The 16,915-nt window shown below is 38.2% G+C and overlaps 1 protein-coding gene across 2 annotated transcripts in view; it reads left to right on the top strand.

Annotated features, from left to right (window-relative positions):
• The window catches only part of sema3c (sema domain, immunoglobulin domain (Ig), short basic domain, secreted, (semaphorin) 3C), a 72,145-nt gene extending 55,573 nt beyond the window's left edge, over positions 1 to 16,572 (top strand). For both annotated transcript variants that reach the window (XM_073867325.1, XM_055189992.2), the window contains 8 exons: positions 3,008 to 3,152; positions 4,237 to 4,459; positions 6,859 to 6,947; positions 7,856 to 7,897; positions 8,086 to 8,243; positions 11,140 to 11,207; positions 11,768 to 11,898; positions 13,657 to 16,572. In XM_073867325.1, coding sequence (XP_073723426.1) covers positions 3,008 to 3,152; positions 4,237 to 4,459; positions 6,859 to 6,947; positions 7,856 to 7,897; positions 8,086 to 8,243; positions 11,140 to 11,207; positions 11,768 to 11,898; positions 13,657 to 14,070 — 1,270 coding nt within the window. In that variant the 3' untranslated portion in view covers positions 14,071 to 16,572. The remainder of the gene's footprint in view (positions 1 to 3,007; positions 3,153 to 4,236; positions 4,460 to 6,858; positions 6,948 to 7,855; positions 7,898 to 8,085; positions 8,244 to 11,139; positions 11,208 to 11,767; positions 11,899 to 13,656) is intronic.
• The last annotated feature ends 343 nt before the right edge of the window (positions 16,573 to 16,915 follow it).

Genomic DNA, 16,915 nt, shown 5'->3' with positions numbered 1-16,915 from the left:
AAACGGTTACTTATCAGGAAGTGAAAAAAACACCGTATTTCAAAAGCAGTTGAATGTAGCGTTGTCAAACTTGGCACGGCATCTTTACATGTAATCATATTCTTGCCAGTGTAATGATATAATCCACATTTGACCAAAATTGAGTTTAAATGGACATACGTGCATATTTTACAGTAACATTGGTCGATACGCGTTCTTCCGATCATTATTTAGAATGGCCAAGTCGCATTTCATATTGACAGGTGAATACGCTCAGTTTATTAATGTCTTAGTTTATTAATAAATAAATAATACACTGACATGGTAATGCTAGACAGATACTTTGTTTGCACAGTCCTACCGTAATTTTGTCACTCCTAGACGTACGTTTGGCGTCAGGGGGGAAACGTTTACCTCGATGAAGGAAAGTCATTGTCTCACCAGGCTATGTTTATTTGGCTATCCAGTGCTGACCTTTGATGAAACTTCACGAGATCGGCGAGATGCTTCCACAGGGCGGGAGATATGCGGCGTGATTGACAGCTTTGACACCAAATGGATATACGTGAAAATCAGATGACATGACTCCACAACTTTTCATTGGCCATTTAGATATGTGAAGCATACTGTATACGGAAATGAACCTGGACATTTAATACGTCCAAAAATCTCAAAATCGGCAAAATGGACATACATGGTTTTCATCTGACAGCAACAATATAATATATCAATTGAAAAAAATAACCTCTGCTTTCAAAAAAAGTTTCATCCTATCTTTATTTGTTCTCTTTTTATCACCTCTCAAATATGTGTAGGTTTCTTAAAAAAAAAAATTTTTGAGCAAAAAGCTGAGATAATTGAATTTTTTTAAAGGACTTTTGTTAGAGTTCAGATCAGTGGCGGCTCGTGACTGCTCATCCGAGGGGCGCTAATTCAAAATATGTGTTCTGCGCATCAAGAGATCCTGTGTACATCACGTGTTTTGTCTCTTTTATCATAAACCCTTTAGACCCATCTGCAGCAGGCACTTATTTTGACAAGACACATGATGCACACAGAATCTCTCAAAGCGCAGAACATATATTTTTAAAAAAGGAACCACACACGACATGCTACATACATGTTGTGACGAACTTCGCATCGAGCGCCCTCGGGAAAAGAAGTCACCGGCCGCCACTGGATCAGATTCAGAGTTTTTACTGTTTTTAACTTAGTGAATGCTTTAGTTTTTTATAAGTTGGGTAAGAGTGCCACCTGGTGGATAATAGCGGAAACATGCATTGCCGTAAAAACTGGTCATTGGCATAGAAGCGTTTTCTCCTAATTGACGAGATAACTCGTCATTCGTGGGGAAAGAGTTAAAGGTATAGCAGAAGATTTTCCCGAATTATTTAAAAGAACCGCCTCTCGATATTTAAAAAAAAAAATGCACACGCAACACTCCCGAGAGGGAACGCCTGTTAAACGCGTGCACGAGACAGAGAGAGAGCATGCAGGAGCTCAGTTCTTTTCTTCGCTCTGTTTACAAGTTTCTGTCGGCATGTTTACCATGTCTGTGCAGTTCATGACTTGTGCCAGGGCTAGCATCGCTAATCATAGCTTACATCAACTTTTAGTAGCAGTGATTTTAAAAGGATTTCTCCAAATAGCATGACAAAATGTACCTTTCTAGTAGAAACTTCGCGTGGGAACCCCAACCTGTCCTTTTAGCTCACGCCAGCGTGTGAAATTGTCTCCCATAAACATTCTGGTCTTGTTTCTTTCTTTATAGTCCTTTCTCTTCTTGTCATACAATTCATAGACACTTTTTCTCTTGCGACCCTCAGACATTTTGAAAAAAAAAACAAAGCGAGAACGCGAGCTTCAATGAATGGTTGAAACCGTAGCACAACACACATACACGTGAAAGTGCGCATGTGCAGAAAGCGAACCTAGAGGCGAGCACGTACGACGGTTATACGTCAACATATAATCAGAATGATTGACATTTGGGATGACCAATAGTCTTGATGATCCACCCGGAAAACGAAAATCTTCCGCTATACCTTTAAAGATACACACACGAAAACAGCGCTTTTTTGCTCCCTCCCAAATAGAGGCATTTTGAGAATTTTTATTGTTAAATGCAGCCCATTTACATTATATTACATTTAGGACTTTTACCAAACACGTTTATACCTTACAAAAGTAAGAACAACAACCGTGGAATATCTCTTATAGAGACAGTACCTGTTTAGGGAGAGAGAAAACATGAGATTTGTTCTTTTTTTATTATGTTGTTAAATTTAAAAGCTTGAGTTCATATTAAAATCTCTGGCTTTGATATCTTTGTAAATATGAGAACATTTAAAAACTTTGCTTAGATCTCTATAAACTCTGGGGAGTCACAAGTGTGTTGAATCCTTTTTTTTTTTTTTTAAAGTAAAAGCAAGACATTTATGTTTGATCTCGATTAAAGAGAAACAGACAGCATATGAGATCTCATTTTGTGAATTTCCTAGGGGTCCGTTTATTACATTTGTTGTAGCCTGTCCACATAAGTTTGTGTTTTCATATAATGGCAGTGGCATTTGATGTACAGTTTGGTTGTGTTTGTGTGTGAGACATTGTTGAATAAGTTTAGGTTTCAGTCAGGGTTTCCAAACTGTGGTTTCATTCTTTAAACACACAAACCTCTCTGCTCCCTAACTCCATGATCCGCTTCCCTGAGCTGCTCAACCATGTTGGACCTGTATGTTTTTTTTTAATGGGTTTGGCAACCCAAACAGTGAGGTTTCCTCAACCATGCTTCTCTGTTATTCCTTATTATATTTTATCCTTTTTCGTTTTGTTTATGTGTTTTGTAATTATATAAAGAAAGTCTTTGTCCCACAGGATCATCAAAATGTGCGCAATCCAGCAAAACCATGAATGTAACCAAATTCAAAGCATTTTTTATACCTCGAGTCGGAATAAGCACGTTATGTCCATCATTCCTTCCAAGCCGCAATAATAATTATGTCTATGTTTTGTGTATCATTTCCCCCAGTTCTGTATTCAGAGGATCGGCTGTCTGTGTGTACAACATGGCTGACATCCTGACGGTCTTCAATGGACCGTTTGCACACAGGGAAGGGCCCAACTTCCAGTGGGTGGCTTTCCAGGGCCGGATCCCGTACCCACGACCGGGAACTGTGAGTCACGCTTTAATGTCTGCCTTTTGCATTGGTGCAGGTATTCTGTTTATAGCTCTATAACAAATCAGAACATATTAAAGAAACATGCCATTTAAAACTATGCTGTAAAATTGTGAAAAGAGCAAAAAATAAATTTTATTGAATTAGGCAGTTTTAAAGGAAAACACCACCGTTTTTCAACATTTTACTATCACTTAGACAAATTAATACATACCTATCCTTATTCAATTCGTGCACTTAATCTTTGTACAGCGTGTCGTGAATTTGTTAGCATTTAGCCTAGCCCCATTCATTCCTTAGGATCCAAACAGGGATGATTTTAGAAGCCAGCAAACACTTTCATGTTTTCCCTATTTAAAGACTGTTTCCGTGGGTTTACACCAGCCGCGTTTGAGGCGTCAAATTCGCGTCTACCGTGTCTAGTTTGCCGCTTGAACATTTTGAGTTTACTCGCTATATTCGTGCGTGAAAGCCGCACGTGAAATTCTAGTCATCGAGACATTCATGGGAGGGGCTTCTGTGACTCCGCTTGCTTTCTGAAGTCACGTCACTACTAGAGCAAGCTCCTGATTGGTTCCAATTTTTAACTTGCGCGTTTTCCGCGGCAACACTCAATTCGCAGCATTCGCGCGAACTAGACGCGCCAATGAGGCGGAATCGCATCTATCGTACCTCATTTGCGCCGCAAGACCTCCAGACGCGCGTCAACGCATCTTCACATTGACTTAACTCGCGCTTGACGCCTCTACCGCGGCTGGTGTGAACGCAGCATTACATGAGTAGTTACACGAGTAAGTATAAAAACGTGCTCATAAAAATGAGAACTATATTGTATGTTGGAAGAGCACTTAGTTTGCAGTACTTCGACCTCTGCGCACAGTAACATCATCACTCCTGACTACTCCCCTCTCGCTCAAACGTTACTATGCGGTTTGAGTCGGAATAAGCATGTTATGTTTAACTGCACACATTGAAAAATATAGGTATGTATTCATTTGTTGAGGTAAGAACATAGTAAAATATTGAAAAACGGTGGTGTGGTTTTCCTTTAAGTTAATGTCTTCTGTCCTCTTCCTGTCAGTGTCCTGGTGGCGCGTTCACGCCTCACATCCAGAGTACCAAAGAGTTTCCAGATGATGTCGTGACATTTGTGAGGAATCATCCGGTCATGTTTAATCCCATTTACCCGGTCGGCAAGAAGCCTCTGGTGGTGCGGACGCATGCCGATTACAAGTACACCTCCATAGCTGTGGACCAGGTCACCGCTTCAGACGGACACTATCAGGTCCTCTTTCTGGGAACAAGTAAGATCCTATTGAACAACAAACCTAGGGGAAATTTGTTATTTGAATAGGGACCCAATTGTAGACACCGAGTTAAAATTATCCCACAACCAATTTCAAGAGCTACTTCATATCTATGTTTAGTAAGAACTGGCACACTTAACTCTGCTCGGCTGCTTGTTGACCTTGTCAACAGATTCAAAAGATTTTTCCATTTCAGACCGAGAACAGTAAATACAACATTATGGGATTTGCAGTGCATTCATTTTGTCGTGTCTTACTCGGTAATAGCTTACATTTTTTGCTTAAACTTGCTCTTTAAATTATTAATAAGTCATAATTTGTTCACCCGTATGTAACTTCTATTTTAAAAGTGAATGGGGACTGGGGCTGATACCAGAATTAACAAAAAGCACCAATGAAACTTAAGTTTTATGTCTACTGAAGCTTTGCATCCATAAAATACTGTGCGAGGGGCAGAGCAAATTTAGGATATTTTTCCATACCCATCCATAATACTCTCAAATCTCATTTGGGTTTCAGCACATTCATTCATACATTTTACTAAGCAATATTTATAATTTATTTTTCAATAATGTTTTATTTATATATTTCAATATATTTCTAATGATACAAATACAGTGATAATGATATTTACTGCATACATTAGTAATATATATGGCCATTTATTCATAAAAATATAGAAAGATGCATTTAAGAGCATAATTTGCACTTACACTGCACACAAAACTACTGTACTGTACTGTACTTTACTGTAAAATAAAATGTATTTAACAATGTAAAGTACTACTAAATAAATCACACACAGACTCCAAGTGCATCAATCAGGGATCCTTTCTGTGGATACTTATTTTTCCCCACTAGGGGGCAGTGTTTTTACACAGCTTTATTAGACTGAACCCTTTCATCCAGTCCAATAGACACTATACCTATTTCTTACTATCTATTCAGCATGCATGAGTAAGCCAGCAAAAGGACATTAACAGTAACGTCAGTAATGTCATGCTGTGTCACTGGGTCGAGATATAATAATAATAACATCTGAATAAAAGTAAGAGTGTGTGCAAGCGTGTTTATCCAAGAGCTGAATCATAAAAGCAGGCAGGCTCTTTGGTTACTAGGGAACAAGAATGTGGACATTTGGAGGTTTTTCTGGGGGAAATCAAAATCACAGCTGTTTGTATTTGCCTATCAAAATTCCTGATTAAAAGCCAAGAACGCAGTGCGGCGTGCGCCTGGCTGCTCCTTGGCATGATTTCTTTCAGCTATGTAGGAGATTTTAAATGGGAATTTCCAGAGTTTGTGCTGAAATCTTTATCCTCGGTTCATGGCAATACCTGTTCTTTATATTGACCCTGTATGCATGGACCTTTATGACCTTCATAGTCCATTAGCAGAGTTAATGCAATGCAAAACATGTTTGCATTTTGAAGATATAATATAATATACACAGTAATATATATAATGGTTATCCATATATGTAATGGTAGTCTTAAAGGGATAGTTCACCCACAAATAAAACCTGGTATCATTTACTCACCCTCATATTATTTTAAAGGGATACTCCACTTTTTTTGGAAATATGCTCATTTTCAAGCTCCCCTAATGATATTACGCAGCACCTAAAAATAGCCCCCTTCTATTTAAAGTAACCAAGGGGACTATTTTCGGGCATTGTGTAATTTCACTATGCCTGCTGCAGCCATCAGCAAAGTCCTTGATTATTATGCCAGAATGAAAGAATAGTTCCTAGCCATATCTGCCTAGAAAATCACAACTTTTAATTTCCGTCGGTCTTAGTACACGATGTAACTACAGAAGAGTCAAATTTTAAATAAGAAAAATATTGAAACTTTGGTTATTTATTTGCGTGATGCTAATGGTCTAATCAGATTCAATGGATTATGCTAAGCTATGCTAAAAGTGCTAGCGCCAGACCCAGAGATCAGCTTAATGGATTCCAAAATGGTAAAAATCAAATGTTTAACTGGAAAATGGGCATATTTTCAAAAAAAAAAAAAAAGGGTAATGTCCCTTTAAACTGTATTATAAAATGGCACACATATAGACTATTTTATGCTCCTTTTATTCTACTTTTTAAGTATTTTTTTTAGCTAGACAGCCCCAGACTATATTTCATTGCATGGAAAGCAGCAGTGTAAAGATACTTAAATGTGTACTGTTCTTGTGCGAATATACATTAATCCCATGTGTCCTTTTTTTGTAGTTTATAGATTTGTTTCACAAAACCTCAAAACACAAACCTTATACATGTAATATTTCTGTGAATAATTGGAAACGGTTCATATTGCAACCCAAGAGACTATAGGCTTTGTTGAAGTTGTTTTTGTATGTCAGACTGTTTGCAGAAACCTGATGTTTTGATATTCCCATCATAGATAAAGGCACAGTGCAGAAGGTCGTGGTTTTGCCATCGAACGGCTCTCTGGAAGATGATCTGATCCTGGAGGAGCTGGAAGTGTTTAAGGTCTGACTTCTCGCCAAACATCACACATCAAAGTCTGTTGAGGGCAAAACTGGCAGTGCCACAAAGAGTTTAGTAGCAGTTGTTCCAAGAGAAGGCGGATTTTTATTGAAAACAAAGACTGGGCATGAGGTTTGGAAAGGGTTGTGATGTGAGGTTTTTTAGGATCTTATGAATCTTTGAACAATGTTCACAGTGTTTGAAACAGGTTTGACCATCTTGAACTAATTAATGGACTGTTCACATGCTCACGCTCTAACACAAAACATTCCCAAATATCCCTGATATATCATTGAAAATGTATAATGAGCACTCAATTTACCCTCAAAAATACAATTAAGTAAAAATGAAAATAATTGCAATGTGCAGTCGGCGTCATTGGGTAAGTGGGTTTTGCCGGTGATCGTTGGTCAGGCATCAGCTGGGCATCACGTTGAAGGATGGCCAGTAGATCAGAGGTGGGCCGACTTTCACATTTACCGGAACTGGGTCTGTTTGTCTCATTGTCCTCGGGGTAATAAGTACAAATAAGTACGATTATTATAAAATAGCAATAAGGAAGCCCCGCCCCTAAACCCAAAGTCACAGAGGCAAAAGCAGATCTGAAATGTTAAAATGAGATTGTATAAATTAATATGAAGTAGACCCCTTGTAAAATATTTATGAATTTCATTTTTTTGGAGTCATAACATTTGACAGTTTGTTAAAATTTTATAATAAAAGATAGCCAAGCTTTTTCATACGACCTCTCGATTGGGTGACATTGTATACTAGTTATTTTATGTATTTTACATGTTTGTGTTTTATTAATTTATCATTGTTATTTATTATGTTATTATATACATTGTGCATATTATGCTTTTAACAGAATTTTCACATGAGTTTCACATCATTACCTTTTCAATTTTCAGAAGCCGTCTCCCATCACCAACCTAAGAATTTCTTCTAAAAAGGTAACTACACTTAGTAGCTCCTTATCTAGATGCATTTTGCGATAAAGATCCACATATAGCATGCGAGAGTGGCAATAAACTGTAGCGGGGGCGAGGGAAGTGGTGTAGCTTTAATAATGCGTAATCATCTTGTCACTAGTTCTCTGTTAAGTCAACATCGTTTGTGATCACTGCCTTGTTTGTTACAGCAACAACTTTACGTTAGCTCTGAGCACGGAGTTTCTCAGGTGTCTTTGCACCGCTGCAACGCATACGGCTCTGCCTGTGCCGACTGCTGTTTAGCGCGGGACCCGTACTGCGCCTGGGACGGACTCAGCTGTTCCCGATTTTACCCCACTGGCAAAAGGTACACACATTTTATATGATCACATACAGTTTTGTTTTAATTTGATCACAGTGCACACACACACCTAACTTCATTGCTTATAATGTAATTCAAGTTTTTTATTTATTTTCTTTGGTACTGAGACCACACAAGCAGTCTGTCAATCAAACAGAACAGGCTGCATAATCCATATTTATAAGTATTTATATTGTACAGGCTGTTTCCAAATTTGACATTAAAAATGAATCTGATACCGTAGACAAACTTGCTGTCAGATGTGTGGGGTAAGGAAAATATTGTTTAAAAAAACTCCCACTAAAAGATCAATAACAGAGTAATGAAGTAGACCAGAGCGACTCACTTCATCACACTTTTGACTGGAACGACGGCTGAATCTGACAGCTGAATCGAGCTAAAATTTGACAGGGAGTATGTTTTCAAATAGTAAAATGTGCAGAGGTGATAAATTGGAATTTGACAGGTGACTCTTGAAATAAAACAGGGGCAGAAAGCCAGCCTTATATCAAGGTAAAGGCTCCGACGACACCATCTCGTAATACGATTATTGTATTTATTATAAAAATTGCTTAATTTTACAATATAGTATTGGTTAAACGGATTACATTTCTGTTTTTGAATCATGGATCAAATTATTTTCGGATTATAAGAAAATAAATTCTAAGCGTATGAAAATAGAAAAAACTAAGTACAAATAAAGTAAGGTCTGACAGTAGTGTTTAGGTAGTTAATGGAAAGAATATATACAGTGAGGAAAATAAGTATTTGAACACCTTGCTATTTTGCAAGTTCTCCCACTTAGAAATCATGGAGGGGTCTGAAATTGTCATCGTAGGTGCATGTCCACTGTGAGAGATATAATCTAAAAAAAATCACAATATATGATTTTTTAACTATTTATTTGTATGATGCAGCTGCTTATAAATATTTGAACACCTGTTTATCAGCTAGAATTCTGACCCTTAAAGACCTGTTAGGCTTTGTCCACACGAAGCCGGTGCATTCCCTATCCGATAATTTTTTTCCTTGTTCTAAAAAAAATAATTCGTAAACACGAAACCACTGAAAGCGGTGTAGTATATATGCCGGACCAGTATGTGGCGCTGTAATTCTGCCACAGATATACTCTATACACGAAGAAGAAGACTTTGAGCATGCGCATAACCAACGTATGGTGTTGTCCATTATCGCTTGTTGCTGACCACAATTGCATAGAAGCAATAGATTTTGCTGTAATAAACCTAGTAGGCTTTAGTAGCTTCTGTAGCACGAACACAATCACGTAGTCCGCCGTTATTGTTGTTGCTGTTACGTGTGATGCTTCCGACACGTGATGTGGTGACGTTTTCGCTTCACAAAATATACGGATTGGCTGTACACACGAAACCGCAAGGGTGTCGATTTCAGATTTATCCACTTTAGGACCCGGTTTCATAAAATAGCGGTTTCACTCTCTCAAAACGCCGGATCCGTGTGGACGAAACGGCAATACGATAACAAATTTATGCGTATACAGTGATATGCGTCTCCGTGTGGACAGACGCTTAGTCTGCCTTTAAGATGTCCACCTCCACTCCATTTATTATCCTAAATTAGATGCACCTGTTTGAGGTCGTTAGCTACATAAAGACACCTGTCCACCCCCTACAATTAGTAAGAATCCAACTACTAACATGGCCAAGACCAAAGTACTGTCCAAAGACACTAGATACAAAATTGGCAGCTTGGTGAAAAAAGTTCCACTGTTGGAGCAATCAATAGAAAATGGAAGAAGCGAAACATGACTGTAAATATCCCTTGGACTGGGGCTCCATGCAAGATCTCACCTCGTGGGGTCTCAATGATCCTCAGAAAGGTGAGAAATCAGACCAGAACTACACGGGAGGAGCTGGTCAATGACCTGAAAAGAGCTGGGACCACCGTGTCCAAGGTTACTGTTGTTAATACACTAAGATGTCATGGTTTGAAATCATACATGGCACAAAAGGTTCCCCTGCTTAAACCAGCACATGTCCAGGCCCATCTTAAGTTTCCCAATGACAATTTGGATGATCCAGAGGAGTCATGGGAGAAAGTCATGTGGTCAGATGAGACCAAAATATTACTTTTTGGTCATAATTCCACTAAACGTGTTTGGAGGAAGAAAAATGATGAGTACCATCCCAAGAACACCATCCCTACTGTGAAGCATGGGGGTGGTAGCATCATGCTTTGGGAGTGTTTTTCTGCACATGGGACAGCTGGCGACTGCACTGTATTAAGGAGAGGATGACCGGGGCCATGTATTGCGAGATTTTGGGGAACAACCTCCTTCCCTCAGTTAGAGCATTGAAGATGGGTCGAGGCTGGGTCTTCCAACATGACAAAGACCCGAAGCACACAGCCAGGATAATCAAGGAGTGGCTATGTAAGAAGCATATCAAGGTTCTGGCGTGGCCTAGCCAGTCTCCAGACCTAAACCCAATAGAGAATCTTTGGAAGGAGCTCAAACTTTGTGTTTCTCAGCGGCAGACCAGAAACCTGACTGATCTAGAGAAGATCTGTGTGGAGGAGTGGGCCAAAATCTCTCCTGCAGTGTGTGCAAACCTAGTGAAAAACTAAAGGAAACATTTGACCTCTGTAATTGCAAACAAAGGCTACTGTACTAAATATTAACATTGACTAACTTAGGTGTTCAAATATTTGTTTGCAGCTGTATCATACGAATAAATAGTTAAAAAATCATACATTGTGATTTCTGGATTTTTGGCTCTCACAGTGGACATGCACCTACGAAAAAATTTCTGACACTCCATGATTTCTAAGTGGGAGAACTTGCAAAATAGTAGGGTGTTTAAATACTTATTTTCCTCACTGTATGAACATACGCTGGAATAATCCTATGTAAATGTTATTTCAGGAGAAGCAGAAGGCAGGACATTATGCACGGAAATCCACTAACCGAGTGTAGAGGGTTCAATCTGAAAGGTAATGCTCAGCTCTACAACCTGACTGCATGAATACTGCATGAAAAAAAACTGTAGTCCTGTCCAGCTTCTTTACCACGCATGAGCATTTTAAACTTGCCATCATTTATCCTAAAGGTGATGTTCTCCTTTAACTGTAAGATGTCTTTTCCATGTGTTTCTTCTGTATTCTCTCTCTCTCCCCCCTCTCTTTCTTTATAACATCTGCTGATTTAAATAAATTGGCCCTTATACTGACGTTTATACAGATGAGTCATAATTCAACATTTGTAAACATCAGAAATGCCAAAAAACTTAATCTTAATGGTTCCCCAGCCGAATAGTGTAAAACAAAAGTAACAACGTCAAAACAGATGTATTCCAAGTCATCATTGGATCTTTTCAGCAAATACACGCTTTCTGTATCTAGCCCTAATTTACTGCACTCCCTGTGAAATTCTCTTCAGCTGTTTAGCACTTTGTTTTGACTGCTTAATACCAGCATTACATGGAGTTTGTGTACAATTACTTGTCCATTACACTGCGTGAGAAGATTAGCCAACACCTGATGTCTTACTTCAGCCTACAGGAATGCAGTGGAGATGACCCAGTATGGAGTTAAAAACAACACCACGTTCTTGGAGTGTCAACCCAAATCTCCTCAGGCATCAGTTAAATGGCTGATTCAGAGAGATAATGATCGCAGGAAGGAGGTGGGTGTGACTCAATTGGTGCTAGTTATTCTAAAGCTGTGGGTGTGAATCCAATGGTGCACTTCAATTAATAAAATGTTTACTTAAAATGCAAAAATGGTGACAACGCCACCTAAAGCGCGGTGTATTTTCTAATTGGCCAATACTCCACTACAGTGTGATGAATTGGCTGTTTGTGCTTTTGATGCGAAAGGCATCTCTAGAATGCCTTTAGGGATCTCTAGGGATGTCAGTTTTGTACAGATTCGGCTTCATTTCATTTATTATAACGGCACATGTGAAGAGTTTACTGTAATGAGACTAATTATAATAATATGAAACAACAAAAAAATCTAAATTATCCCGTGTCTGTGCCACAACTTTCTTTATCGTGTCATTTTCTTTTTTGTTTTTTTCTTCTTTTTTTTCCTATTTTCTTTGTACCATTGTCACTTGGGGTTTGAATTGGATTCACTTTCAGCGACTTTCTAACCCAAACCCCAACTCCAGGCGAGAATAGTTTTAAAAGCGGATGAAAACATGTAGAAACCAATGCCTAAAATTACATTCTAATGCAAACCCCAAATCTTACCCTAACCCCAAGCGACAATGATTTAAAAATAGGAAAAAACGATGAGAAAATATGAATTGAGACGATAAAGAAAGTCGTGGCACAGACACGTAAAAACTATTTATAGAAATTAAACATTCGTGCTCCAGAGCAGTGTTGGGTGTAACTAGTTACTAAGTAATTAGTTACTGTAATTACATTACTTTTCCTTTGAAAAAGTAAAGTAAGGGATTACTCTTATTTTTCTTGTAATCTAATTACAGTTACTTCTGATGTAACTAAATACTGTGTATGGACTCTAAAACAATTATACAATAGTGCATTTAACATGGTTTAAGTTGACAATTCTCACTATTAATTGGTTGATTATTAGCATTAATATTAATGAGATGCTGGCTGTTTATTAATACTTAATACTTAGCACATATTAATGCCTGATTCTGCAAAACCTTATTTTATGTCCTTAACCCTCCCCATTTCTTAAAATTAACAACTTCTTTAGTATTAATAAGCAGTAGATGGAGTATATTAAGTAGTTAATAGTTAGTTAATAGAGAGAATTGGACCCTAAAGTGGGACCAGAATAATTGATGTACTTTTATATATTATTTCTTCGAGCCATTTCAAGCCTATCCTTGTATCATGTACTAAATAGGATTTAGAAAGTAATTAGTAATAAGTAATTAAATACTTTTTGAGGAGAGTAATTTGTGAAGTAATCTAATTACATGATTGAAGATGTAATTAGTACCTAGTAATTAATTACCTTTTTTGAGTAACTTACCCAACACTGCTCCAGAGGCACGAAAACTGCGGAAAATTGTGTCAATAAAACGAAAACATTACTCAAATTTTTTGTGACAATACCACGACTTGCTGTGAGATAGGGTAGCATAACCCTAACCATTAATAACCTCAACAAATGTATTGTATTTGATGTATTATTTAATGTTTTTTTAGGGCCATTTTTGCCTTTATTGATAGACAGTAGTTTGAGAGAAGACAGGAAAGTAGAGGGTGGAGAGAGGGGTATGGGATCGGCAAAGGACCTCGAGCCGGGATTCGAACTCGGGTCGCCGGAAGTGCGGTTGCACCATATGTCGCAGCGCTGCCCACTACATCATCGGCTCCGACTTGTTTAATGTATTTTAAAGGCATTTTGAAGTCATTCTTTCATCTGTCTAATACTTCTTTAACTGTGTGCACAGGTGAAGCTAAGCGATCGTGTGGTGTCCACCAACCACGGTTTGCTCATCCGTTGGGTGCAGACTTCTGATCGGGGCCTGTACTACTGTCTGGCCACAGAAAACGGCTTCAAGCGCACGCTTGCAAAGATCCGTCTACAGGTGCTTAGCGAGGCTCTTGTCACTGCCTTGAGCGACAAACAACAGTCTCCCTGGGGCTGGACTGCCGCATTGCACCCGAAAGCCCTGGTCTCAGCCTTCACCCCGTCTGAGACGTTGGCCATGCACCAATTCTGCAAGGAGCGCAAACAGCTAAATAGTTTACAGAATCTGCAGAGTCCCACGAGAGGTGATCTGGGTAAACTCAAACCGCTGCTGGACCACAGGAAGAGCAGGAACCGTCGAAACCACTTACTGGAGCAGTTTATGGGTGCATAAAAAGACTTAAAGAAGAAGGGAAGTAAACAAAAAGGATGAAAAGGTACAAAGACATTCAAGAGGTAGGAGTACAAGAGGTAGTTAGTTGGTGGAGAATCTTTTCTGATGTTTTTAAGCTCAAAGCACCTTCTCTTGTGCTTCCTGTACAACGGTCTTATGTGCATGAGGAACGCCCAGACCAGAGGACTCTGAGCTATCCTCACACACACACATACGCACAGGCACTCAAACAAATTTGTGTTTCATGCTGCAATATACAAAAGCTGAAAATGCTATACAGTTGTGCTGTAATTTTAAGTTTAACTTGTATGTTATGTTTAAAGGACACACCAGAAAGTAAGGAAAAAATAAGGCCCCATGAAATATCTTAATGAGCGGTTTTCTGTCCTGTATTGACCGATTTCGTACTACAAGCTGGGCTGGAACGTATTTGCAGGCTTTGCTGTTACCTTTTAATAGCAGTACGTCATGAAACGTAATTTATTATCTGCTAACTGGTGGTGGTAAAGGGAGCATTCTTTTTCTAGAGATCCGATGGAAAGTTTGGACACAACTAGGTGCAAGGTCATCAGTGTGTATTTGGTAAGAGAAAGACTGTAGTTTTAAGTGTGTGTACAGTGTATCTGCAAATTGGATAAATGTTAAACATGCATTATATAGATGGTCTCCAACTTAAAAGACATGAACTAAAAGGTCTCAATTACTTGGAATCTTCTATATCACTATATACATAGTCAGATGTCCTATACATCCAATTTGCACACTACAGGGTCTGTTTGCAACACAATATAGCAGTATTAATGTAAATCTACCTACCTATATCTTCTCAAGACATCTAACTGAACAAGGGGGCTATAATTAATATCATTTCAGGGCTCCAGACTAACTTTTTTTTTACTAGGAGCACAGTGGCCCCCAACTGAAAATCTTAGGGGCGCAACCAGAAAATTTTGGGGCACACACCATAAATCAACATGCTAACCAAATATTCACATTTCTACTAATTTCCACTGTATTACTAATAAATACTTTGATGGTAGATGCAGAAAGTACAATGTGCTGTTTCAAAATCAGTGTCACATCACAAAAAAAGGTCAAATTTACTGGTCGCACATGTGCGACTGGATGTAAAATTCAGTGGCACACTCTCAAATTTTGGTGGCAGTCTGGAGCCCTGCATTTGTATAGTTTTTCTAATATTGATCAATCATCATCCATCATTCAGAAGAACACTGTATGCATACAGTATGTGAAGTACAGTAAAACATTGTTTTGTGACAAATGAATGGTTTATGGTCACTCAAGAATTTATAAGATATTTCTTGGAAGCTGAAAAACACACAGATCAAAATACATTAACCCAGCTGCACTGCAGATGTTCATACTGGAAGTGAGGGGGAGAGAATAAAGTTTCGGAAGTGTGATACAGTAACTGTACCATCTTAGAGAGTTGGCTGTCTAAGCCCAACTGTACAAATACTATTGGTCTGCTTGGGAAACTTTAATTCCAGCTAGGTAGCTTTAAAGACAGTCTAAATCCCTTAAGTATTTGTGAATGTTTTCTTTCTTAAGTATTGCAAAGTTTTGGATGGTATACTGAACCAGGAGTTGGATTGGTCTGGATAGCACTCTTCACTATAGAGGCACATGCACTATAGTTTGTTTAACAATGTAAAACAAATGAACATACATGATAAAACGTCTCGGGTTACGTATGTAACCCTTGTTCCCTGGGAAGGGAACGAGATGCTGCGTCGCCATCTATGCATCACGGCCGAACCCGCAAAGCGTCTCTATGGCGACGCAGCGCGAGTTCCCTCGAAAGGGAACCTATACGACTCTGAGAGTTATAATGGCATCAGTATATCACAAGCCATATGTACCTTTCTGTTTTTTATGGCATTTTTGTTCACTTGCGCTGGGTTGTTTTAACTTTGTTGGTTCAAATAAGTACAAACACAACCGTTGGGTTTAAATCAATCTTTGCTGGGTTGTTTCAACCAATAGTTTGTTAAAATTTTCTGTGTTATTTAAACTAACAGTTGTTTCATATTTTACCCAAAAAGAGTTGAAACAACTCAGCATTAATTTAAGCATACCGAAGCATTATTCATAGCATTTACTTTTTGGCGCTTTAAAATCCTTGGAAAGGAAAGCAACTTGGAAATTCTGCTAAACATCTCCAAATGCTTTTTCCCACATAAAATAGTTAACTCAAGGTCCTCTATTCCTAACCCTAGGTAACTGTGATTATGGATTATCTTGTTTTTGGTTTCACAGTCTTCACATGTAAACGTCAGTTACACTGTAAAAAAGTTGGTTCAACTTAAAAAGATAAGATTAATTTCTACACTGTAAAAAACGTGTTTGTTAGTTCAACTTAAAAAGTAAGTTACCTGGTTTCCTTAAAATTTATTTCAAGTTTTTTTTAACTTAAAATATTAGTTTACACAACATAATTTACACAACTTAAACTGTAAACTAATATTTTTTAATTAACTAAACATTTTAAGGCAACCAGGTGGCTTACTTTTCAAGTTGAACTAACAAATAATTGTAAAATATACACACCGTAGAAAATGCTTTGCTGCCTTAGAATTTTTTGTTGGGTCAGCTCAGATTTACAAGTCATGTCAACAGAGATGAGTTGTCACAACTTATAAAATATAGTTAAGAAAAGTCGACTTAATTTTATAAGTTATAACAACTCATCTCTAGTCGAGATAAAAAAATAGTACGTTGAGGTGGCTTGTGGATCCGAGTTGTTTCGGCAAAGAAGTTTAGGGCAGCAATGTATTTTTTACAATGCATGGTAAAAAAAATGCAGCACTTTTGTTATATCAAC

The sequence above is a fragment of the Misgurnus anguillicaudatus genome, chromosome 1 (genome assembly GCF_027580225.2).
Source record: "Misgurnus anguillicaudatus chromosome 1, ASM2758022v2, whole genome shotgun sequence".
Classification (NCBI taxonomy): Eukaryota; Metazoa; Chordata; class Actinopteri; order Cypriniformes; family Cobitidae; genus Misgurnus; species Misgurnus anguillicaudatus.
Note: the sequence above shows the minus strand (reverse complement) of the source record. Positions and strands in the feature narration are given on the sequence as shown.